This window comes from Carcharhinus amblyrhynchos, chromosome 19, assembly GCF_965287045.1.
Source record: "Carcharhinus amblyrhynchos chromosome 19, sCarAmb.v2.hapA, whole genome shotgun sequence".
NCBI lineage: Eukaryota > Metazoa > Chordata > Chondrichthyes > Carcharhiniformes > Carcharhinidae > Carcharhinus > Carcharhinus amblyrhynchos.
Window position 1 is genome coordinate 164,374 of NC_137342.1, and position 27,417 is coordinate 191,790.

Sequence of the window (27,417 nt, forward strand, 5' to 3'; positions counted from 1 at the left end):
CATCGGTACGGAGTCTCGGTCAGATACATCGGTACGGAGTCTCGGTGAGATACATCGGTACGGAGTTTCGGTCAGATACATCGGTACGGAGTCTCGGTCAGATACATCGGTACAGAGCCTCGGTCAGATACATCGGTACGGAGTCTTGGTGAGATACATCGGTACGGAGCCTCCGTGAGATACATCAGTACGGAGTCTCAGAGATACATTGGAAACATTCTGCCCAAGACGTGCAGAGGAAGCGCCAGAAACAGCAATAAGGTAACATCCACCTCATCTGTTTCAATGGCATTTGTTGAGAGGAATCACCAGGACCCTGAAGATAAATTCCTGCCTCTTTTAACAGTTGCTGGGAGGTTTTTGCATCCATATGAGAAGACAAATTGAACTTTGGTTTAACTTCATTTGAAAAGCAGCACCTCTGACAGTGAAGCACTGCCGTTTCAGTCTGCACCTTAACATGAGATGAAACGTTGCTCGGAAAACTCAGAGGGAAGTGTTTTCATGAACATGAATTCATGTAATTTTCTTTGGAAGATTTTGACGGGTTTAATGGCTGTTGAAATATGAATTGGCAGGTTCTCGGGAGCAGAGGGAGAGGCAATATAAATACTCATTTCTTCTGCACTGGTAATTTTAAGGACTGTAGTCCCACTCTGTAAAGGATACTGAGGTTTAATAATATTCAACCAGTCTGTTTACTTAATCCACCTTCAAAGTCATTATGCAACTCTGCAACTGTGACTTAAAATAAAAGTTCAGGATTGCACACAAATGATGCCACATTCCTCCATTGACAGAAAGCCCAAGTCTCTGACTGTCTTATTTCCTTAATCCTTTGTAGATAGGATCCCTCATTCCCTCATACTGCACACGTGACAACATGAGAATTGGGAAGAAGAGTCGGCTGTTTGGCCGGTCAAGTCTGCTTCGCCATTTGATACAATGATGGTTGATCTGATTGTGGCCTTAAGTCCATTTCCTGCCTTTCCCCAAAACCTTTGACCCTCTTGTAGAACAACAATCAGTTTGTCATCTATTGATCTTTTTTATTTTTTATTTTTCCTCGGATGGAGAAAGCTAGCACGAGGGGGCATGGCTTTAAATTAAGGGGTGGTAGTTATAGGACGGATGTCAGGGGTAAGTTCTTTACCCAGAGGGTGGTGAGGAATTGGAATGCCCTGCCTGCTGCAGTTGTAAATGCGCCTAGTTTGGGGGCATTTAAGAGATTCGTGGATAGGTTTATGGATGAAAAGGGATAGGTTTAGGTTAGAGGGTCATTGTTTTTTAACTGGTCAGCGCAACATCGTGGGCCGAAGGGCCTGTTCTGCGCTGTAATGTTCTATGTTCTATGATCTGAGTAATGCTGAGATGCGTTCAACTGCAGGCAGTCATTATTGAAAACTGCATTTCCACTTTCCCCAAAGAGAGAGGGAAGCAGAGGATAATCTTCAGTTCATTCTCTCCCCACTTCAAAAAACATAACTTATTCATCAAGATGTAAAATAATACATGCAAATCATTTTCCAACCTACAATATGGCAAAACTAATACTGACATAACCTGAAAATTTAGCTGCTTTGATTATATATTTGTTTTTACTGTAATTGCAACCAAAGCAAATATGACTGATATTGCCAATATCTATTCTAAAAAATGTTTTTTCCAACACCAGTATGTCTTTAACAAAAATATCACCATTTAACAGAAATGATGAAAAGAGCAACTTATTTCTTCTTCCTCCCTTTTGCTGTGATAGTGGAGTCGGACACTTTAAGAACTTTCAAGTGGTTATTGGATAGGCACATGGAGCACCCCAGAATGATAGGGAGTGGGATAGCTTGATCTTGGGTTTGGTCATAGCTCAGCACAGCATCGAGGGCCGAAGGGCCTGTACTGTTCTATGTTCTTACTTGCAATTAATCAGTCCGGCTTCTTTCACTTTCTGTCTGGGTAACTCCTTCCGTTTCCATTAACTCGACCTTGTTCTCTCAACGTCTCTGTGTCAAACCTGAACTTTTTATCTTCTCTTTGACTTTCACTTTGGACTGTATATGGAATTTGGACCCTGGGAAGTTTATCACACTCTGTCTTTATCAGATTTTCTCTTTCAAGCAAAAGAGCTGCATGACACTGACAAAGTGTCAAATCTTAACTAGATATGCGAGTGTTCCCAATCTCTTTACAACTCCAATCACATACTTCTCATCTCCTCAGTGGTTTCTCAAGGTGACCTTCTGACCAGCAATGGAATCTCTAAATTTCATGCCTGGTGTATCATGACTTGTCTTCATATTGTCTTGCTTTTCTAAATTTGCTACTGATGTCAGGGTTAAGGAAACTAACCTTTTGTCTGAGGAGTGTATTTAAACATAACTTGCAAGGTGAGCAACTTATCATAGGCTTTGAGGTTATTCTGTAAAAAAGCGGAAAATTATCAAGACTGTATGAAAGAGAAGCAGGAAAATTACTGCCTAGCTTTTTACTGAGTAAATACATCTACAAAGACCTCTTCCCAATCTGCTTGATATTTTGTTATTAGTGAATTTGACTCCATTTTTACTCAGCAATATTGATGTTAACAATGAATCATTGATAGTTCTAGCAGCCCATAAATTGAAAACCAACTTCTCAAAACCTCAGTAGTTTTGGCACTTGTTGAGATAGATTCACCACTTATCCACATGCTATAGCTGTTGACCAAAACAAGATCCTCTTTCCTTTCCACCTTCAGAGAAATTGTCATGTACTTGTTCCCACAGTTTTCTTGTATTTGACTCTGGAATAAAATTAACCTTGAATGGATCATTTCTCATTCTGAAACACACTATGATTTTTCATCAATTCTTTAACATTTCTATCTACCTTTGAATACCAAAAATAGTTTCTTGCTACTGCTTTCATACGGACCATTTCTGAATGCACAGGAAAGATCATTATGCTCCAGACTAACACTTATTAGAATAAATAGTTAGTTTTGTACCAGTTTTGTGTAAGCGACTTATTGAGATAACAGACATTGCTACAGCTCTATCAAAGAAAGATGTGAGTCTCCAGTTTTAATTTCTATTGTGGAGTTATATCTTCAGCTCGATTACTCTCAACTTTCATGTGCTGTTCTGACTGAGTGCAATTCTTAATCTTCCTGTTCGATAACATCAATTTCATTTTCCATATATTTCAGATATAAAATTGAATATTTCCAGATTCCAGAACAACTTTAGATGTACCATGACCTCGACCTGGTACGTAGCTATGAGCTAGAGGTTACCCCCTCTTCTAACCACTTTACGATGCTGGTAGAAGATTTTTGAGTTCCTTTTTAGAATCATAGAATCAAAGAATCCCTACAGTACTGAAAGAGGCCATTCAGCCCATCGAGTCTGCACTGACCACAATCCCACTCAGGCCCTACCCCCTTATCCCTACATATTTTACCCACTCATCCCTCTAACCTATTGTAACCTAATTTTAACTGCCATTCTCTCTAATATTGTGACTTCTGTCAGTCTTACTCTTTACTTCAGTTCTCAATGTATTGTATTTGGTCTGACTTTCACATGAAGAATTCACTTGATATGCATCAACCTCTTTCTGTTTCATCATATCCTCTGTCTCCCTCATCATCCAAGGAGCACTGGCTTTGGTTCCTCTAGCTTTTACCATTGTTTGAATGTATCTAGTCTGTGCCTGAAACATTTCCCCTTTAAAGATCACCCTTTTTTCTGTTTTTTCCTGTCACTTTGTGATTCCATTTTATCCTTGCTGGATCACCTCTCATCCCATTGAAGTTCTTCTAGTTTCAATGTTGGGTTGTGCCTTGTTCTTTTTCATTTCTAATCCAAACCTTAGGATACAATGATCACTCCTTCCCAAGTGACATACTTGGTGCACCTCATCTCCAGCACCAGATCCAGCAATGCCTCCCTTCTCATTGGACCAAGAACATACTGTTAATGAAGTTTCTAGAATACATTTCATAACAATCTCCCCCTTTTTACCCTTTTCTGTACCAATACCTCAATCAATATTTAGAAAAGGTCCTCTGGGTAAGTTGCAGAGATGCTTCTGCTCTCTCTGACTGTAGAATCTCAATATCTGTGCTCTCTGACCGTTGGATGTCAATACCTGCTCTGTCTGGCTGTAGGATCTCAACACCTGCTCTCTCTGACTACAGGGATCTCAATACCTGTTCTTTCTGACTGTAGGGATATCAATATCTTCTCTTTCTGATTGTAGGGATCTCAGTGCTCTCTCTGGCTGTAGGATCTCAATACCTGCTCTCTCTGAATGTAGGGATCTCAATATCTGCTCTGCCTCCTGCAATACACCTTCCAAAACCCTTAGTCCCTATAATTCCCCCTCCAACACCCTCAACGATCACCCTGCAATGCTTGTTTTACACCACTTTGTGACACTAGTGTACCTTTAAGAATTTTTTAAAAATCACGGTCGCTGCAGTTAAGCAGCCTTGGGTTGTTTAATTGTTGCCGAGCTGTCTGCTAACGGTCCTTTTATTGATGTTTCAGTGGTTTTTACCCGGGGCTTCAGGTACTTTCTGGGATTTTTTTTTATGATCCTGCATTGTGAGGGAGAAGATTGATTGACAAGTCAAAATCAGGTGGCTCCTCCCCAGAAGAATCCAAAGATTCACTTTCAGTTTTGGGTTTAGAGTCAGAAGCTGTTCTGATTGTCAAGTGGCAGGCAGGTTTTCTTTCTCCCTGGTCTTGTAAATTTTGCTGGCTGGATGGAAACAGGCCTTCTTGCCTTGCTGGAGTGAAAATTCTGCTGTTGGTCGTTTGCTAGCCAGTAACAAAAGTGTCTCTGTCTCTCCGTGGTGTTTTGGGAAGTTGTTCTGACTTCAAGCTTATCTGTATGTGTTTCAAGAGAACTGCAGCATCCAACCAAAGGACTAAGTTCTACATCATGTGAGCATTTGTATTTTCTGTACTGAACCTGTGGCAAGGGTTTATGGGATTTGTTTGTTGGAATGTTATTTAGTTGTTAAGATTTATACAATATAATTTTTTTCTTGTTTGTAATTGGTAAAAGTTATTGCTAATTTTCTTTCTATACATGTTAACTGCATTCTTAAATAAACTTTGGTAAAGCTCCCTAGTGGGTCATTTGAATCCTACCTGAAGTGAGACATCTCACTTCAAATTGCAAAATGTATGATCTAGGTGGATTTCATAAAACATTTTGGAGTTTCTGAAATATAACAGCTTGGTGATGTGTCCTGGCTGTAAGAGAGGTCTCCATGGTGTGCAGTTATATTAGAGGTTTAACAGGTGATTGGTATTTATTAAAATCTTGCTGCCTGCAATGTCATTCTTTCACAGATTGCAGACTTTGGACTCTCCAGTCTCTACCAGAAGGACAGTTTTTTGCAAACGTTCTGTGGAAGCCCATTATATGCTTCACCAGAAATTGTCAATGGCCGTCCCTATCATGGGCCAGAGGTTAGTGTCAAACACAGGAGTTAACCAATACACTACCAGGTTAGTGTCAAAAACTGGGGAGTTAACCAATACATTATCAGGTTAATGTCATTAACTAGTGCACTACTGGGTTAATGTCAAAGACTGGAGAATTAACCAATGTATTTCCGAGTTAATCATGATGTGGAGATGCCAGCGTTGGACTGGGGTAAACACAGTAAGAAGTCTGACAAAACTAGGTTAAAGTCCACCAGGTTTATTTGGTAGCAATCGCCACTAGCTTTTGGGGCTTTGCCGCTTCGTCAGGTGAGTGGGGAGTTCTGGGATCACAAACAGGGCATATAAAGGCACACACTCAATTTACAGAATACTGATTAGAATGCGAGTCTTTACAGTTAATCAAGTCTTAAAGAACCCGTCAATTCAACACTCTGATCAAGACCTTTGATCCGGACTTTCAGAGCACCCTCTGTGCTCTCATCCCACGTACTACCCACGTTGGAGATCTCTACTGCCTCCCAAAGATACACAAGGCAAACACACCCAGCCGTCCCATCGTATCGGGCAATGGGACCCTGCGCGAGAACCTCTCCGGCTATGTGGAGGGCATCCTGAAACCCATTGTACGAAGAACCCCCAGCTTTTGTCACGACACTATGGACTTCCTACAGAAACTCAGCACACATGGAGCAGTTGAACCAGGGACACTCCTTGTCACAATGGATGTCTCGGCGCTCTACACCAGCATCCCCCACGATGATGGCATTGCTGCAACTCCCTCAGTACTTAATGTGGACAACTGCCAGTTTCCAGATGCAATTTTACAACTCATTCTGGACCACAATGTCTTCATCTTCAACAACCAGTTCTTCATCCAGACACACGGAACAGCCATGGGGAAAAATTCGCACCTCAATATGCCAACATCTTCGTGCACAGGTTCGAACAAGACTTCTTCACCACACAGGAACTTCAACTGATGCTATACACTAGATACATCAATGACATTTTCTTCCTTTGGACTCATGGTGAACAATCACTGAAAAAACTTTATGATGACATCAACAAGTTCCATCCCACCAAAAGACTCACCGTGGACTATTCTCCGGAATCGGTTGCATTCTTCGACACATGCATCTCCATTAAGGACAGTCACCTCACTGTACCGCAAGCCCATAGATAACCTCACGATGCTCCACTTCTCCAGCTTCCACCCTAAACATGTTAAAGAAGCCATCCCCCACGGACAAGCCCTCCGTATACACAGGATCTGCTCAGATGACGAGGACTGCAACAGACACCTCTAGACGCTGAAAGGTGTCCTCATAAGAATAGGATATGGCACGCGACTCATGGATCGACCATTCCAACGCGCCATAGCGAAAAACCGCACCAACTTTCTCAGAAGACAAACACGGGACACAATGGACAGAGTACCCTTTGTCGTCCAGTACTTCCCCGGAGCGGAGAAGCTACGACATTTTCTCTGAAGCCTTCAACATATCATTGATGAAGACGAGCATCTTGCCAAGGCCATCCCCACACCCCCACCTCTTGCCTTCAAACAACCGCACAACCTCAAACGGACCACTGTCCGCAGCAAACTATGATGTGGATGTGCCGGCGTTGGACTGCGGTAAACACAGTAAAAAGTCTGACAACACCAGGTTTTAGTCCAACCGATTTATTTGATAGTAAACTCACAAGCTTTTGAGGGGACTCCCTCTTCGTCAGGTGAATGGAGAGTTCTGGCCTCGGACAGAGCATATAAAGCACAGACAGTTTAGAGATTACTAATTAGAATGCGAATCTTTACACCTAACCTGCTGTTCAAGTCCTAAAGTGGCCACTATTGTCAGCTATTGTCATGCAAATATGGGGACTGTGGAAAGGGATTCAGATTCCCATCACAGCTGGAAATTCATCGACACAGTCACACTAAGGAGTGGCCATTCACCTGCTGTGTGTGTGGTATGGGATTCACTTACTTTTCCAAGCTGCTGTACCACAAAGTCACTCATACTAATGAGAGACCCTTTAAATGCTCCGATTGTGGGAACAGCTTTAAAAGGTTGCAGGAACTGCTGAGACACGAGTGAATTCATACTGAGGAGAAACCGTTCAGCTGCTCTCAATGCTCAAAGAAATTTATATCAACATCCAGCTTGTAGGAACACCAGTGAGTTCACACCAGTGAGACCCTTTAAATGTTCTGACATACTCACGACATACAATGGCGCAGTCACTGAGCAGAAACTGATAGCCAAGTTCTGCACACTTGAGGATGGCCTCAACCAGGATCATCATGTCACACTATCTGTAACCCCCATGATTGCCTGCACTTGCAACATCTCATTTATCATCCTGTCTGGAGACAATACACAGCTTAATGCTCTCTCCACTCACATTGTCTGCACCATTATGATTAGCTGTAAAGACTCATACTCTAATCAGTATTCCGTAAACTGAGTGTGTGTCTTTATATGCCCTGTTTGTGATCAGAACTCCCCACTCACCTGATGAAGGGGCAAAGCCCCAAAAGCTAGTGGCATTCCTGACCAAATAAACCTGTTGGACTTTAACCTGGTGTTGTGAGGCTTCTTTCCAAGTTAATGTCAGAGGCTGGATAATTAACTAGTGTATTACTGGGTTAATGTCAGTTGCAGTAGGTATAACCAGTGTATCACTGGTTTAGTGCTGCAGACTGTAGAGATAACCACTGTATTACTAGGTTAGTGCCATTGGCTGAATAATCGACCATTGTATTACTGAGCTAATTATAGAATCCCTACAGTGCAGAAGGAGGCAATTCACCCCATTGAGTCTGCACCAACTTTCTGAAAGAGCACCCTACCTATCATTGTAACTCCACGCATTTACCCCACTAATTCCCCTAATCTACATATCTTGGGACACTAAGTGGCAATTTAGCATGGCCAATCCACTTAACCTGTACATCTTTGGATTGGAAGTCTCACAACACCAGGTGATTCACCTGAAGAAGGGGCGACACTCTGAAAGCTTGTGCTACCAAATAAACCTGTTGGACTTCAACCTGGTGTCGTGAGACGTCTCACTGTGCTTACCTCAGTCCAATGCTGGCATCTCCACATCATCTTTGGATTGCCAGGACTACAGCATTTGCTTTGGCAAAGAAATCAACACGTTACCTCCTGGTGTGTGACTATCCTGACCAGAATAATGATGGAGCATTTCTAATTTATCGGCGGTTGCTTATTTTTAATTAAAGTAAAAACTGAAAAACTCTGTTGGAGAGAGAAACAGAGTTCATATTCTCAGTCCATATGATTTTTCTTCAGGGTTTTTTCTAAATTCTCAGTCAGTTGATTTAAGGGCCATTTAGTAATAATTTTGGGATAGAACATAGAACATTACAGCACAGTACAGGCCCTTCGGCCCTCAATGTTGTGCCGAGCTATGATCAATCCCAAGATCAAGCTATCCCACTCCCTATCATTCTGGAGTGCTCCATGTGCCTATCCAATAACCGTTTGAAAGTTCCTAAAATATCCGACTCCACTATCACAGCAGGCACTGCGTTCCACACCCCAACCACTCTGAGTAAAGAATCTACTTCAGACATCCCTCCTATATCTCCCACCATGAACCTTATAGTTATGCCCCCTAGTAACAACTACATCCACCTGAGGAAATAGTCTCTGCATGTCCACTCTACCAATCCCTCTCATCATCTTATAAACCTCTATTAAGTCGCCTCTCACCCTCCTCCGCTCCAAAGAGAAAAGCCCCAGCTCCCTCAACCTTTCCTCATAAGACCTACCCTCCAAACCAGGCAGCATCCTGGTAAATCTCCTCTGCACTCTCTCCAACGCTTCCACATCCTTCTTATAATGAGGTGACCAGAACTGAACACAATATTCCAGATGTGGTCTCACCAACGTCCGGTATAGTTGCAGCATAACCCCATGGCTCTTAAACTCAAACCCCCTGTTAATAAACCCTAACCCTATAAGCCTTCTTCACAGCTCTATCCACTTGAGTGACAACCTCCAAAGATCTGTGATATGAACCCCAAGATCTCTCTGTTCCTCCACATTCTTTAGGACCCTGCCGTTGACCCTGTAATCTGCATTCAAGTTTGTTCTACCAAAATGAATCACCTCGTACTCATCAGGGTTAAACTCCATCCACCACTTCTCGGCCCAGCTCTGCATCCTATCAATGTCTCTTTGCAGCCTACAAGAGCCCTCCACTTCATCCACTACTCTACCAATCTTGGTGTCATCAGCAAATTTACTAACCCATCCTTCAGCCCCTTCTTCCAAGTCATTGATAAAAATCACAAAAAGCAAAGGACCCAGCACTGACCCCTGCGGTACTCCACAGGTAACTGGTCTCCAGTCTCAAAATTTTCCCTCCATCACCACCCTCTATTTTCTATGAGACAGCCAGTTACTTATCCAATTGGCCAAATTTCCTTCTATCCCACACCACCTTCTCTTCTTCATGAGCCTATCATGGGGAATCTTATCAAACGCCTTACTAAAATCCATGTATACAACATCAGCTGCTCTACCTTCATCCACACATTTAGTTACCTCCTCAAAGAATTCAATCAAATTTGTGAGGCAGGACTTACCCTTATGAAACTGCGCTGACTATCCTGGATTAAACTGAATCTTTGCAAATGGTCATAAAGTGTCAGGACACTTTCCATTAACTTACCAACCACTGAAGTAAGACTAACTGGCCTATAATTACCAGGGTCATTCCCATTTCCTTTCTTGAAGAGAGGAACAACATTTGCCATTCTCCAGTCCTCTGGCACTATCCCCATGGACAGTGAGAACCCAAAGATCAAAGCTAAAGGCTCTGCAATCTCATCCCTTGCTTCCCAAAAAATCCTAGGATGTATCCCATCTGGCCCAGGGGACTGATTCACCCTCACGTTTTTCAAAATTGTTAATACATCTTCCGTCAGAACATCTACCTCCTCCATCCTATCAGCCTGTATCACATTCTCCTCCTCAAATACATGGCCCCTCTCCTTAGTGAACACTGAAGAAAAGTATTCATTCAACACCTCACCTATCTCTTCTGACTCCATGTACAAGTTCCCACTACTATCCTTGGTCATTCTTTTATTTCTTCACAATTAGTTTTGAAATATTGCTGGAAGGCCTGTCTAGTCAATGTTACAGGCACCATATGAATAATTTAATTGATTAATTCAGGGGATGTGGGTGTCACTGGCTGGGTCAGCATTTATTGCCTATTCCTAATTGCCCCTTGAACTGAGTGATTTACGGCCACTTCAGAGGGCAGTTAAGGGTCAACTACATTGCTATGTGTCTGGAGTCACATGAAGGTCAGGCCAGATAAAGATGGCAGATTTTCTACCCTCAGGAACACTAGTGATTCAGATGGGCTTTTACAAAATTGACAATGGTTTCATGGTCGTCAATAGACTTTAGATTTTCAGTAAATTCAGATTTCACCATCTGCCAGGAATGGGACAGAAGTTACTGTAACTCAGTCACTTCTAACATCATGATAAAGAAAAGGATTGTGTTGATTAGCAGCAGTGAGGATTTCTACTTCTCTTCTGTTGTCCTGGACTGAGTGAGAAACTGAGCAACCAGTGTGAATGGAAAGCAATCCTGGGATTTTCAGCAGGGAAACACTGCCTGGAGTTGTCGCAATCACAACGATAGTAAAATTATCCTTGAGATTTGACTTCAGAAAGATATTAGTGTCATATTTTGTAGCGGGAAGGTCGTGCCTTACTAACCTTATTGAGTTCTTTGAGAAGGTGACCAAAGAGGTGGATAGGGGTAAGGCAGTAGATGTGGTATATATGGATTTTAGTAAGGCGTTTGATAAGGTTCACCATGGTATGCTTCTGCAGAAAATGCAGATGTATGGGATTGGTGGTAATTTAGGTACTTGGATCAGGAATTGGTTAGCAGATAGGAGACAGAGGGTGGTGGTTGATGGTAATTATTCATCATGGAGTGCGGTTACGAGTGGTGTGCCTCAGGGATCTGTTTTGGGGCCACTGCTGTTTGTAATCTTTATTAATGATCTGGATGAGGGTATAGTTGGGTGGATTAGTAAGTTTGCTGATGACACCAAAGTCGGAGGTGTGGTAGATTGTGAGGAAGGGTGTCGAAGTTTGCAGGGTGACTTGGACAGGTTGCAGAGCTGGGCCGCGAGGTGGCGGATGGAGTTTAATGCGGAGAAGTGTGAGGTAATCCATTTCGGTAGGAATAACAGATGTGTTGAGTATAGGGCTAACGGGAGGACTTTGAATAGAGTGGAGGAGCAGAGGGATCTAGGTGTATGTGTACATAGATCCCTGAGAGTTGGGAATCAAGTAGATAAGGTTGTTAAGAAGGCGTACGGTGTCTTGGCGTTTATTGGTAGGGGGATTGAATTTAGGAGTCGCAGCGTCATGTTGCAACTGTACACAACTCTGGTGCGGCCGCACTTGGAGTACTGTGTGCAGTTCTGGTCCCCACATTACAGGAAGGATGTGGAGGCTTTGGAGAGGGTGCAGAGGAGGTTTAACAGGATGTTGCCTGGTATGCAGGGGAGGTCCTATGAGGAGAGACTGAGGGATTTGGGGTTGTTTTCACTGGAAAGAAGGCGGCTAAGAGGGGATCTTATAGAAACATATAAGATGATTAGAGGTTTAGATAGGGTGGATGGTGATAGCCTGTTTCCTCGGATGGAGAAATCTAGCACGAGGGGGCATGGCTTTAAATTAAGGGGGGGTAGTTATAGGACGGATGTCAGGGGCAGGTTCTTTACCCAGAGGGTGGTGAGGGACTGGAATGCCCTGCCTGTGGGCCGAAGGGCCTGTTCCGCGCTGTAATGTTCTATGTTCTATGTTCTATATGAGTGGGCATTTAGGGAAGAACCCTTCTCTGTCAGTTTCTATAATAAACATGATTAAGCCATACCCCCAAAACTCTAAATTGTAAAACTGTACATTAAGAATCTAGTATCAGACTCAGGCATCCTGATGCTGGGAGGAAGCGCACTGCAGAGTTTGTACGGGATAGGTCAGTATTGATTGGGCGAACTCAGCTCAATTTGAAAGCACCATTACAAACCAGATAGCAAGCTAGGAACTCCACTGGTCATATCTGTGCATAATTACAGATCACAAATAGTATATTGTTGCATAAGATTAAATCTCATGGGATTTATAAGGTAGCCAATTGGATACAAAATTGACTTGATGACAGAGGGTGGTTGTAGAGGTTGTTTTTCAAACTGGAGGCCTATGACCAGCGGTGTGCCTCAAGGATCGGTGCTGGATCCACAAATCTGTCATTTATTTTAATGATTTGGATGAGAATTTAGAAGGCCTGGTTAGTAAGTTTGCAGATGATGCGATGTGATACATTTTGGTAGATCGATCAAGGATAGGACTTACTCAGTTGATGCAGAGTGTTAGGGAGAGTTATAAAACAAAGAGAACTAGGGGTACAGGTTCATAGCTTCTTATTAGTGGAGTCACAGGTGGACAGGGTGGTGAAGAAGGCATTCGGCATGCTTGGTTTCATCAGTCAGAACATTGAATACAGGATGTTGGAATATCTTGTTGAAGTTATGCAAGACATTGGTGAGGCCACACTTGGAATACTGTGTACAGTTCTGATTACCTATTATAGAAAGGATATTATTAAACTAGAAAGAGTGCAGAAAAGACTTATTAGGATTCTACCGGGACTTGATGATTTGAGTGATAAGGAGAGGTTGGATAGTTTAGGTCTCTCTTCCCCGGAGTATAGGAGACTTAGGGGTGATTTTGCCGAAATCTATAAAATAATAAGGCACAGATCAGCTAGATAGTCAACATTTTATCCCAATGGGAGGGGAGTCTAAAACTAGATGGCATAGGTTTAAGGTGGGAGGAGAGAAATACAAAAGGGTTACACAGAGGGTGATGAATGTCTGCAACGAACTGCCAGAGGCAGTAGCAGAGCCGGTTACAATTTTGTCTTTTAAAAAGCATTTAGACAGTTACAACAGTACCTTTTAAAGGGAAAAAAAAACCTTCCCAGGTGTCACTGGGGCCCACTCCCAGTTTTACACTCCCAGTTTAGAAAAAAACCTCCGAGAAAAGTAAGGTAAAAATCCCTCTTACCTACAAGTTCTCTACACTGAATCTCCACTCCAACCGCTCCTCTGGAAACAATGAGGTCGAACCCTCTAAGGTAAGTCCTTTTCAAAGGGGAAAAAAAACCTTCCCAGGGGTCACTGGGGCCTACTTCTGGTTTTACTCTCCCAGTTTAGAAAAAAAATCCCGGGAGTAAGATGAAAGAGTAAAGAGTAGGATCAGTATAGAGGGATATGGGCCAAACACAGGCAACTGGGAATAGCTTAGTGGTAAAAACTGGGCGACATGGACAAGTTGGGCTGAAAGGCCTATTTCCATGCTGTAAATCTCTATGACAAATCTTCAGTACCACAGGGTTTTCAATCTACGATTGTTTGAGTTTATGTATGTGTGGAAGCTGTCGCTGTCTGCTATACGTTGCTGCAGGTTGAATATTCCTCTCCATTCCTACCAAAGGTGGACATCTGGGCCCTTGGTGTGCTGCTCTACACCCTGGTTTATGGGACAATGCCATTTGATGGTTGTGACCACAGAAACCTCGTCAAGCAGATCAGCAATGGGGATTATTGTGAACCCACTCCACCATCAGGTATGAGGGGCTTGATAAGAAGATGCTCTTAAAGTCAGAACCTATAATTTGACTTCAAATTAGTGAACATGTAGAAATCCAGACAGCAAAGCTAATTGTATTCCACAGAATTAATGCTGTTCCTGAGCTGGTGAGTGGATAGTCAGAGAGCAGTATTGATGACTGTGGCTTGTCAGAGAGTGATTGGAAGGTAAGTTACCAAATTGGTTTGGAAAATGCAGCGACAATGAGGGAGTGACTCTCCCCTCCCATACCACCTCCCATACTGACACCCTTATACCGACCCCCGCCACCAACCCTCCCCTTCCATACCGTCCCCCATTCCAAGCCCCCGTTCCAACCCACCTCCAGTGTCCTGGAAACAGAGGCCGGCAAACAGGACGCGCTCAGACTGGAGGAATGGTGGTTTCCAAGTGGGGATCAGAATGGAGGAGTGTCAGAATGAGTGGATCAGTATTGGTGAGTGTCAGTATGGGAGAGGGAGAGGGGGTGGGTATGGCAGAGGAGGTAGGTGTGGCATATGGGGGTGGGCACGGCAATGGGGGGATGGGCACAGCAATGGGGGGGTGGGCGCAGCAGAGGGGTGGTGGGCATGGCAGACGGGGTTGGACGTGGCAGTGGGGGTAGGCGCAGCAGTGGGGGGTGGGTGCAGGAGGTGGGTTGGAACGGGGGACGGTATGGAAGGGGAGGGTTGGTGGCGGGGGTCGGTATAAGGGTGTCAGTATGGGAGGTGGTATGGGAGGGGAGAGTCAGTATGGGGGGAGTAGGTATGGGGGGGTCGGTATGGGAGAGGGGGGTTGGTTTGGCGGGGGGTCAGCATGGGAGGATTACAATGGGGAGTTTCAGAATGGGGGAGTCGATATGGGGGGATGTCAGTATGGGAGAGGGGGCTCGGAATGCGGGGAGTCAAAATGGAGGCTTTCAGAATGGGGGGTCAGTATGGGGGGGGTGTCAGTATGGGAGAGGGGGGTCAGTATGTGGGAAGTTGGAATGGGGGGTTTCAGAATGGGGGGTCAGTATGTGGGGAGTCAGAATGGGGGGGGTTTAAGAATGGGGGGTCAGTATGGGGAGAGTCAGAATGGGGGGGGTTTTAAGAATGGGGGGTCAGTATTGGGGGGGTATCATATGACAGAGGGGGTCAGTGTGGGATAGCTTCAGCCCTGTGAAGGGCTCTCTTTTCCTATTCATTTTGTTTAGCAAGATAAATAAGAGGGGGAGAAGTTGCATTTACATTGATCCTTTCACAAGCTCAGGATCCCTAAAGAACTGAGAATGGAAAAGCATATTTATCAGGAGAGATTTGATGGTGATGCCAAGGGGAGATGATCAGAGTCTCTCTTGTTGCTGATGGTCATCGCCTGGCACTTGTGTGTGGCGTGAAAGTTTCTTGCCTCTTGTCAAGCCTGGATATTGTCCAGGTCTTACTGCATTTGGACTGCTTCAGTATCTGAGGAATGATGCTGAACATTGTGCAGACATCAGCGAACATCCCGATCTATGACCTTATCATGAAGGGAAGTTCATTGATCACAGAATCCCTGTAGTGCAGAAGGAGGCCATTCAGGCTATCAAGGTGCACTGATTTTCCCAAAGCGCATCTTACCCAAGCCCACCCCTTCGTCCTTTCCCCTCAACCATCGATGAAGCAGCTAAAGATGGTTAACCATAGAACACTACAGCACAGAAACAGGCCTTTTGGCCCTTCTTGTCTGTGCCGAGCCATTTTTCTGCCTAGTCCCACTGACCTGCACCTGGACCATATCCCTCCACACCCCTCTCATCCATGTACCTGTCCAAGATTTTCTTAAATGTTAAAAGTGAGCCCGCATTCACCACTTCATCTGGCAGCTCATTCCACACTCCCACCACTCTCTGTGTGAAGAAGCCCCACCCCCTGCAATATTCCCTTTAAACTTTTCCCCTTCACCCTTAACCCATGTCCTCTAGTTTTTTTCTCCCCTAGCCTCAGTGGAAAAAGCCTGCTTGCATTCACTCTATCTGTACCCATCACAATTTTATACACCTCTATCAAAACTCCCCTCATTCTTCTACACTCCAGGGAATAAAGTCCTAACCTATTCAACCTTTCTCTGTAACGCAGTTTCTCAAGTCCTGGCAACATCCTTGTAAACTTTCTCTGCACTTTTTCAGCCTTATTAATACCTTTCCTATAATTAGGTGACCAAAACTGCACACAATACTTTAAATTCGGCCTCACCAATGTCTTATACAACCTCACCATAACATTCCAACTCTTATGCTCAATACTTTGATTTATAAAGGCCAATGTTCCAAAAGCACTCTCTACGACCCTATCTACCTGTGATGTCACTTTTAGGGAATTATATGTCTGTATTTCCAAATCCTCTGTTCTACTACACTCTTCAGAGTCCTACCATTTACCTTATATGTTCTACCTTGGTTTGTCCTTCCAAAGTGCAATACCTCACACTTGTCCGCATTAAACTCCATCTGCCATTTTTCAGCCCATTTTTCTAATTGAGCCAAATCCCTCTGCAGTCTTTGTAAACCTTCCTCACTGTCTACTACACCTCCAATCTTTGTTTTGTTGTGGGAAATTATCACTTTGGAGTCAGACTGGGGGGTGCAACAATACAGTTTGATTTAATGAAGCTTCGTGGAGAAAAGGCACTGGCACTCCGCAGTACTGGGCAGCTACCTTCTGTCAACGATACAATAGGAGTGGTCCATCTTTATACCTTTTACACAACAGATGGACCAGATATCATTAACACATTGTTGTAATCAAGTAGGTGAACGATTGTCAACACATCATTTTGGACAGATACAGACATGAGCGTTTTAATATCACATTGTTCCATGAATGGATACATTTCCTCTTTATCAATGACTTAGTCTCGGTCCATTCATAAAGTAATTGGTTTTCCTGTATTTATGTATTCCCGTTCCCATTCGTGGCTAATCTCTCTATCAGATCCCACTGTCCCAGGACTGTCTTTACCTTTAAAATGCCTGGCTTCCTGCAGTATTTATTCCCTGTATGTTTAATTTTAAACAACTGTCTGTCCTGTGGTTTAAATTTCAAACAGCTTCTGCGTTAAAAGTCAGTGCCTGCTTAATGTCTTTTAACCCTTCATGTGCCGGCAGCTACTTTATGCCAGGTATCCATCTTTATGATTTTTCTCCACCACAGTATCATCAGCAAATTTGCTGATCCAATTTACCACATTACCATCCAGATCATTGATATAGATGACAAACAACAATGGAGCCAGTACTGATCCCTGTGGCACACCACTAGTCACAGGCCTCCACACGGAGAAGCAATCCTCCACTATCACTCCCTGGCTTCTTCCATTGAGCCAATGTCTAATCCAATTTACTACCTCTCCATGTATACCTAGCGACTGAACCTTCCTAACTAACCTCCCATGCGGGACCTTGTCAAAGGCCTTACTGAAGTCCATGTAGACAACATCCACTGCCTTCCCTTCATCCACTTTCCTGGTAACCACCTCGAAAAACTCTAATAGATTGGTTAAACATGACCTATCACGCACAAAGCCATGTTGACTCTCCCTAATAAGTCCCTGTCTATCCAAGTATTTGTAGATCCTATCCCTCAGTTGGATCTCGAATACTAGGCTCAGGGACTCCTGCAATGATGTCCCATTTCTGAGATCATCCTCCTATCAATTTTTTTGATGTTTGCAAGCTATTCATTTAAATGGAATGGCCTTTAAAATTTTTTATCTGGCCACACACACACATACACACGCACGCGCATGCGCACACGTAATTTCGAAGGAACAGCCCATGTGGAAATGTCTGAGAGAGCAGAGTGGTCCTGGCATTTGGGTTCATTTCTACCTCTTCCTAGTACAATCAGAACATAAATTTATTCATGTAGCTGCCTCCCTATAGTCACTCAACTAATTTACCACATCCCCAATATATTTCTTGCCTTTTCTCTAAGATAGTATTACTTCCCATGCTCTAGATCGGTTTAGCCATTGTAGAATACGGCTATGTATTTTCGAAGCTTTCTTGTACACATATACCCCCAGACAGGAGTTTCTGACACATCAGTTTTTGAATTTTAGAGCTCTGACAAAGGGTCATCCTGACTCGAAACATTGGCTTTATTCTCTCTCCACAGATGCTGTCAGATCTGCTGAGATTTTCCAGCATTTTCTGATTTTGTTTCAGATTCAGCATCTGCAGTAATTTGGCTTTATTTCAGTATAGAAGTTTTGACACATCAAAGGGGTAAAGCGACTGCGGCTGTTTGTACTGTCTGAATGTCAGAATGCAGAAGTGGGACAAACACAGTGACCAATTAACAGAAAACCATGTAACCAATGAGACTAGAGCAATGATCTAAGTAATTATCTGTCCCTTGTCTGTGACAGATGCCCGTGGCCTGATCAGGTGGATGTTGATGGTGAATCCAGAACGGCGAGCCACCATTGAGGATGTTGCTAATCACTGGTGGGTGAACTGGGGTTACCCAATGAGTGTGTGTGATTGTGATTCAGTTGGAAGTTCCGACTCTCCACTACGCGCTCATTTTATTGATTGGCAATATCACTCACGTTGTTTACATTCAGAGTCTGAATCAAAGGTAAAATGTCCAGTCGAGCATTATAAATATGAGGGGGCGCCAGAAGTCCAGACATCTGTGAAGAAATCCAAGAAAGGGAATGACATTGCATGCAGTCTGTATGAAGGAGTGTCCACTAACACTCCAGCCAAGTGCTTTTTGAAAAGACCTAAAGGAATTTTAAAGAAGATTAATAATGACTATCGCTCTCACAGTACAGGGGCTGTGGCAGGAATGTTGGAACATGACGCTAGCAGGGATGGTCCCTCTGCTGGAGCCAGTGGGAGGATTGAAGCAGTTCCTCAGCCCACACAAGCTGACGAACACACTGTGGTGATGCCAAAGAGAGGAATCCTGAAAAAAACACAGCAGAGAGAGTCTGGTTACTGCTCCTCACCAGAACACAATGAATCCTCAGAGTTCCTGCAGCCAGACTGTGCTACCAGCAATAACTCCTCTATTAGACATGATGCAGAATTGCACAGCCCTGGCTCGACTGCATCTCAAAGGAGAGGAATTCTGAAACACACTGGCAGGTTTTCAGGCAGTGATGTTAACACTCAATCAGCCACTTCATCACCAGGGTTTACAGAATCTGCAGAGCAGATGACGGGGGCTGAAGATGTTGACCACAAACCCACTAAAAAAAATGAGGACAACCTCATTTCCAAAGAATTGTTCCGCCTGCGTTATTTACCAGAGGACAAGCTGCTTCGGAGCTGTGTGTCTGCAGAAAACCTGCTGCAACTCAACGACTTTGAGGATCTAAGGAATCGCCCACAGATTCGTCACATGAAGTGTTTCCAACAACAGCTGGTGGACAGCAGCTCCTCACTGCTCACAGACATAGACAACTTCACTCAGGTTTACAAGAAAGCTCTAGAAATAAGCAGCAAATTGGACTGAAAAGTATGTGTGAAAGACGCTGAGTGCAGGGTTGAACATCAGAGCTAGTAAATGGACTGGTTTCTCAGTGGAGATTCCCTCAGTGGAGACACTCACAATGCACAGAATGGACTGTGTGAACAAGGAGGCAGGAAAATCAATGCCAATGACAGGATCTGAAAACCAAATAGGTCTGTCAATGTAAGCAAAATCTGGTGATGGCGCAGAAGTATTCTGAATAATAAGTTATGTGAGGAAAAGGGGATGGGGAATGCTTCAAGGTTTGGACAAGAATTGAACTGACAGAATTATGCTCTTGAAAGCAACTCCCAGTTATTGGGATATGGTTAGTAGAAACCTCTTGTAACAAAGGTTCTCTCTTTTGAGAAGAGCTGAAACCCCAATCGATTGGAAAATCATTTGACTTTATCTGCTGTAATAAGGTTTGAAAACGGTGAAACTCCTGGTGGACGGGTAAAGAAATGTTAATTGATGAGAGAATGAAAAAGGGACTTCATTTGTATATTGATAAACTAAAACTAATAATCAGCATGTGCAGAATCTCATCAATATCTCATTATTCCTATCAAGCTTGACTGGATAATTTTTCTGTGAATGTGATGTTATGTATTTATGTGTTTTTTATTTATTGGTTCTCAGATGTAATATATTGTGTGAAATGATAAAACTATACCAACGCTTTAATCCTAATTCCAAGTTTATAGTGGCTGATCTCTTTAATTTGGATGTTTATGTATAGGATGTCACTGGGAAAATACTCAGTCTCTACAGTTATCATTGACCAGGAAAAACAAATAACACAAGAACTGTCGCTACCGATTTCTGTGCATTAAACTAGTTATAAATGAAAGGCAATGTCTGTTTCCTTTGCAAAAGAAACAATGTCAATTAATCACAAGACCACTCCCTGTACTGCATTAAATTGGGAATGATAATGGGTTTAGTATAATTCTCTTACGCCGAAAAGCAAATGTGCGTCACAAATCTGGGAAAATAGTTCTTTGTTGAAGATCTGATGAAACATTTATATTCGTGAGGCAGGTTTAAATCTGAGCAAAGCCATTTTGATGTTTTTCAAAGGTGTTACTGAGTTTGCAGCTTTTGGTTTTGACACATTCTAAATCACTAGCTCTCACTCACTTGGTAGAAAGAGCAAGAATTTGGTTCTCTCTCTCCCTCAGCTCCTGTTTAAACTATGAGTGTCTAGTCACTTGATCACATTCTTGCTGGGACAATCACAACTCCGAGATCCATTTGATTAACCCTCGCAATCCAGTGACAAAGAGATAAAACATGAAACAATCACCCATTACGTGCCTGTGAGAAATTGCAAACATCCTTGCCACAGCACTGTTGTATCCCATTGTTGGACTGTTCACTTGTTTAAACTTGCTCTCAGGATGTGAATGACAGAAGACAGTGTTTATCGCTCTGACTGTGAGGCTACTGAGTGTGAGATTTGAGTCACATTTAGAATTATACAGGCTATGGGCAGCAGTTTCCCTTCACTGGAAAACATTACTGACCCAGTTGAGTTTTTATGAGAATCTAGCAATTTTTGAGAACATTTTCCTTGCCTGGGCCCGTGGATGGCTCAGAAATAGACTACACCTCACTGCTTCATTGTGCATTTCATGCTACTTTTAGGGGTTGAAGGTGCAATTGTACCGAGTTTTTCCATCCCATTCTACACCACATAGACTCACACCACCTTCCCAAGGGCAATTAGGGATAGGCAACAAATGCTGTTCTAGCTGGCAACACCCATATCCTAAAAACAAATTAAAAAAAAGGAGTCACAGATTTCCATTCATTTGTCTGATTGTCAAAAGGACAGTAACGAACATCAGTGCTGTATAATCAGCACACCAATCACATAATTGAATCATCATTCAATTGCTCCAACAGTAAAATGCTGCTGACGTTGGAAATCTGAAATAAAAACAGAAAGTGTTGGAAACACTCAACCAGTCTGGCAGAGAAAGAAAGTAAGAAGTCTGACAACACCAGGTTTAAGTCCAACCGATTTATTTGATAGTAAACTCACAAGCTTTTGACAGAGAAAGAAACCGAGTTACTGTTATCTGCTTATTCCAATTAAAATTGTTTCAATTTGAATGCACATTGAACTCATTAAAGATATTTCTGAGTTCATTTGTTTGAAATTATGCAAAAGTAAAAGTTTTTCAGTAGATTTGCTTTCTGTAGTGTTGAGCTCTCCAGTAGTCACATCCAAATACATTGTAAAATCTGACATGCATTATTCTGTCCTATATAGAATAGCCGGAATAATGTGGGAATCAAATTCCTTCAGCATCTGAGAGTTCTGGATCACTTGATATGGAATCCTGGCCAAGGTAGCCTTCAGCCCAACCAATGAAAAGGTGGACATTGGGGAGATACTGCCCACAGTAATTCCCAGTGTTCCTCACGAACAGAGATGTTGCCAGAGCACTAGAGAATTACAAACACTACTCCCTTATAAAAAAAGTTGCAAAGATAACTCTAGCAGTGACAGGCCAGTCAGTTTAACTAGATGATACAGAATAATCCAGGACAAAGTTAACAGGCAATTGAATAAATGTGTATTAATTACAGAAAACCACCATATGGCTTTGATAAGACAAATGGTAGATGAGATTCTCCAATCTCATTCATCCTGCCCCCCGCTGCCAGTGAGAATGGAGAATTTGGCGCTCAGATAAAACTCCATTCACTGCAGCGGCACCAGGGAATCCCAGCCATGGATAAAACTGGAGGTTTCTGGTGGGTGTTTAATTAACCCAAATCTTTTACTGAGGTAACAGAGAGGATGGATGAGCGTTATATGGTTGATGTGGTCTATCCGAACTTCAAAAGTGCATTTGATAAATTGACACCTTGATAGAGCTGTCAACAAGGTCTATCAAGGCCCATGGAGTAAAAGATAAAGTGGCAGCCTGGATACAAAATTGACTGACTGACAGAAACAGAGTTGTGGTGATAACTTTTCAGACTGGAGAAATATTTCCCTGTTCCTGGACACACTGCATGAATTCTTCTCCCTCAGTGCTCCTTGTTTGAATCCAGTTGATATTGAGATAGTTAAAATCCCGCACTTTATTGCCCTCTTATTCTTACAGGCAGGTATTTGACTACAAATGTATTGTTCTATCTCCCTTTCACTATTTGGGGGTCTGTAGTATATTCCCAGTAGTGTGACTTCCCCTTTTTATTTCTAAGCACAACACATAAAGGCTTGTTTGTTGACCCATTTAGTATATCAGCCTTCTCTCAACTTTTAACCATTAACTTTTGCTTTTTTAACCATTAGTGCTACTCTCCCTCCTTTTATATCTCCCACTCTATTGTGTCAGAAGACTCTATAACCAGGGATATTGAGCTGCCAATTTTGCCCTTCCTTCAGCCAAGCTTCTTTATAGCAACAACATTCTGCTGCCACGTGTCTATTTGTGCCCTTAACTCATCAGCCTTGTTTGTAAAACTCATTGCATTGAAGTATAAACAGTTTAATCCTGTCAATTTCTTTTGCTGGACTCATGTTCCCCCTCAGCATTCTCTGCTCTAGAGAAAACAATCCAAGTCTATCCATTCTCCCCTGATAGCTTAAATTCTCCATCCTAGGCAACATCATTGAATCATAGAACCCTACAGTGCAGAAAGAGGTCCTTCAGCCCATTGAGTCTGCACCGACCACAATCCCGCCCAGGCCCTATCCCCATATCCCTACACATTTACCCGCTAATCCTTCTAACCTACACATCTCAGGACACTAAGGGGCAATTTTAGCATGGCCAATCAACCTAACCCGCACATCTTTAGACCGTGGGAGGATACCGGAGTACCTGGAGGAAACCCACAAAGACACGAGGAGAACGTGCAAACTCCACACAGACAGTGACCCGAGTTAGGAATCGAACCCAGGTCCCTGGAGCTGTGAAGCAGCTGTTTAGAAAAGGTTATGCCGCTGATAGCAGACAAAAGGCAGGGAATTATAGGCCAGTTAGCTTAATGTCCGTAGTTGGAAAAATGATAGAATCCATCATAATAAGAACATAAGAACATAAGAAATAGGAGCAGGAGTAGGCCACCCAGCCCTTCGAGCCTGCCCCGCCATTCAATAAGATCGTGGCTGATCTGTCGTGTCTCAGTTCCACATTCCCGCCCTCTCCCCATAACCCTTAATCCCCTCTCTTATCAAAAACCCATCAACCCGCGTCTTAAAAATATTTAGCGAGGCAGCCTCCACCACTTCAACGGGCAGAGAATTCCAGAGATTCACCACCCTTTGAGTGAAGAAGTTCCTCCTCAACTCCGTTCTAAACCGCCCCCCCTTTTATCTTGAGGCTGTGCCCCCTAGTCCTACTGTCCTTCCTGAGCGGGAAGAGCCTCTCCACCTCTATCCTATCCATCCCATTCATCATCTTATACGTCTCAATGAGATCTCCCCTCATTCTTCTAAACTCTAACGAGTACAAGCCTAGTTTATTCAGCCTCTCCTCATAGCTCAACCCCCTCAACTCCGATATCAGCCTAGTAAACCTCCTCTGCACTCCCTCCAAGGCTAAAATATCCTTGTGTAAATACGGCGACCAAAACTGCACACAGTACTCCAGCTGCGGCCTCACCAATGCCCTATACAGCTGCAGCAAGACCTCCCTACTTTTATATTCAATCCCCCTTGCTATGAAGGCCATCAAAGAAGAAATAGCAAGACACCTAGAAAAGTATGGTTTGATCAAGCAGACGCAGCACGGATTTGTGAAGGGGAAGTCGTGTTTAACAAACTTACTGGATTTCTATGAAGATGTGATTAGCGCAGTAGACAGAGGGGAACCGGTGGATGTGGTGATTTTAGATTTCCAGAAGGCGTTTGATAAGGTGCCTCACAAAAGGTTGCTGCAGAAGGTTAGGGTACACGGAGTTGGGGGTAAAATGTTAGCGTGGATTGAGGATTGGTTATCTAACAGGAAGCAGAGAGTTGGAATCAATGGATCCTTTTCTGCTTAGCAGTTGGTGACTAGTGGAGTGCTGCAGGGATCGGTGCTGGGGCCTCAACTGTTTACCATTTACATAGATGATCTGGAGGAGGGGGCTGAGTGTAGGGTAACAAAATTTGCTGATGACATGAAGATGAGTGGAAAAGCAAATTGTGTGGAGGGTGCGGAAAGTCTGCAGAGATCTGGATAGGCTGACCGAGTGGGCGAGGACCTGGCAGATGGAGTATAACGTTAGCAATTGTGAGGTTATCCACTTTGGTAGAAATAATAGTAGGAAGGATTATTATTTAAAGGGTGAAAAGCTGCAGCATGCTACAGTGCAGAGGGACCTGGGGGTCCTTGTGCACGAATCGCAAAAACCCAGTCTGCAGGTGCAGCAGGTGATCAAGAAGGCGAATGGAATGTTGGCCTTTATCGCGAGGGGGATAGAATATAAAAGTAGGGAGGTCTTGCTGCAACTGTACAGGGTACTGGTGAGGCCACAGCTAGAGTACTGTGTGCAATTCTGGTCCCCTTATTTGCGAAAGGATATACTGGCCTTGGAGGGAGTACAGAGAAGTTTCACCAGGCTGATACCGGAGATGAGGGGGTTAGCTTATGAAGAGAGATTGAATGGACTGGGCCTGTACTCGTTAGAGTTTAGAAGGCTGAAGGGGGATCTTGTAGAGACTTACAAGATAATGAAGGGGATAGATAGGGTAGAGGTAGAGAGATTATTTCCACTTAGAAAGGAAAACAGAACTAGAGGGCACAGACTCAAAATAAGGGGGGAGCAGTTGAGAACGGAGTTGAGGAGGAACTTCTTCACTCCAAGGGTGGTGAATCTCTGGAATTCTCTGCCCATTGAAGGCTACCTCGTTGAATATATTTAAGTCACGGGTAGCTAGATTTCTGATAGACAAGGGAATTAAGCGTTATGAGGAGAAAGCGGGAAAGTGGAACTGATCCACTTCAGATCAGCCATGATCTTATTGAATGGCGGGGCAGGCTCGAAGGGCTAGATGGCCTACTCCTGCTCCTACTTCTTCTGTTCTTATGTTCAGTGCTAAGCATTGTGCTACCATGCCACCCAGAGATCCTGGTGAATCTCCTCTGTATCACCCTCGTGCAATCACACCCTTCCTATAGCGAGTTGACCAGAATTGCACACAGTACTCTAGCTGTGACCTAACCAACGTTCTGTACAGCTCCAACATTATCTTCTTGTTCTCACATGCTAGGCCATGACTGATTAAAGCAAGTGCCCCATATCTCTTAACTATCCTATTCATCTGCTCTGCCACCTTCAGGGATCTCTGAATAAGCACCCCAAGATCCATCTGTTCCTCTGAAGTTCCTAGTGTCCTGCCATTCATTAAATACTCCCTTGTCTTGTTATTTCTTCCAAAGTGTATCACATTAGAAACATTGAAGATAGGAGTAGGAGGAAGCCATTTGGCCCTTCAGGCCTGCTCAGCCATTCATCATGATCATTTTTGAGCAACCTACTCAATAGCCTAATCCTGCTTTCTCCCCATAATCTTTGATCCCATTCATCCCGAGTGCTATATCCAGCCACCTCTTGAACACGTTCAATGTTTTGACATCAACTACTTCCTGTGGTAATGAATTCCACAGGGTTACCACTCTTTGGGTGAAGAAATATCTCCTTGTCTCCATTCTAAATGGTGTACGCTGAATCCTCAGATTGTGACCCCTGGTTCTGGACACCCCACCATCGGGAATATCCTCCCTGCATCTATCCTGTCTAGATCTGCTCGAATTTTATAAGTCTCTGAACTCTGGTGAAAACAATCCTAACCTGGTCAATCTCTAGACATCAGTCCCGCCATTCCTGGAATCATCCTGGTAAAACCTTCACTGCACTCCCTCAAGAGCAAGAACGTCCTTCCTCAGAACAGGAGACCAAAGCTGCCCAAGTACTCTAGCTGTGGCCTCACCAAGACCCTGTATTACTGCAACAACATATCCCTGTTCTTGTACTCGAAACCTCTTGCAACGAAGGCCAATGTAGAACACAGAACATAGAAAAACCACAGCACAAACAGGCCCTTCGGCCGACAAGTTGTGCTGAACATATCCCTACCTACTAGGCTTACCTATAACCCTCTATCTTACTAAGTCTCATGTACTCATCCAGAAGTCTCTTAAAAGACCCTATCGAATCTGCCTCCACCACCACCGACGGCAGCCGATTCCACTCAGCCACCACCCTCTGAGTGAAAAATTTACCCCTGGCATCTCCTCTGTACCTACTCCCCAGCACCTTAAACCTGTATCCTCTTGTGGCAGCCACTTCAGCCCTGGGAAAAAGCCTCTGAGAATCCACTCGATCTATACCTCTCAACATCTTATACACCTCTATCAGGTCACCTCTCATCCTTTGTCTCTCTAAGGAGAAAAGACCGAGCTCTTGCAATCTATCCTCATAAGGTATGCCAGCCAATCCAGGCAACATCCTTGTAAATCTCCTCTGCACCCGTTCAATGACTTCCACTTCCTTCCTGTAACGAGGTGACCAGAACTGAGCACAGTACTCCAAGTGGGGTCTGACCAGGGTCTTATACAGCTGCAGCATTATCTCCCGACTCCTAAACTCAATTCCTCGATTGATGAAGGCCAATACACCATACGCCTTCTTGACCACATCCTCCACCTGCGAAGCCAATTTGAGAGTCCTATGAACCCGGATCCCAACATCCTTCTGATCTTCCACAGTACTAAGAGTCTTACCCTTAATATTATATTCCTTCATCCCATTTGACCTGCCAAAATGAACCATC

At 43.6% G+C, this 27,417-nt stretch overlaps 1 protein-coding gene across 1 annotated transcript in view; it reads left to right on the forward strand.

Annotated features, from left to right (window-relative positions):
* The window catches only part of LOC145355542 (NUAK family SNF1-like kinase 1), an 86,652-nt gene extending 66,208 nt beyond the window's left edge, over window positions 1–20,444 (forward strand). The window contains exons 5-7 of the mRNA XM_080207790.1: window positions 5,343–5,462; window positions 14,011–14,143; window positions 18,538–20,444. Of these exons, the coding sequence (XP_080063916.1) occupies window positions 5,343–5,462; window positions 14,011–14,143; window positions 18,538–19,634 (1,350 nt within the window). The 3' untranslated portion in view covers window positions 19,635–20,444. The remainder of the gene's footprint in view (window positions 1–5,342; window positions 5,463–14,010; window positions 14,144–18,537) is intronic.
* The last annotated feature ends 6,973 nt before the right edge of the window (window positions 20,445–27,417 follow it).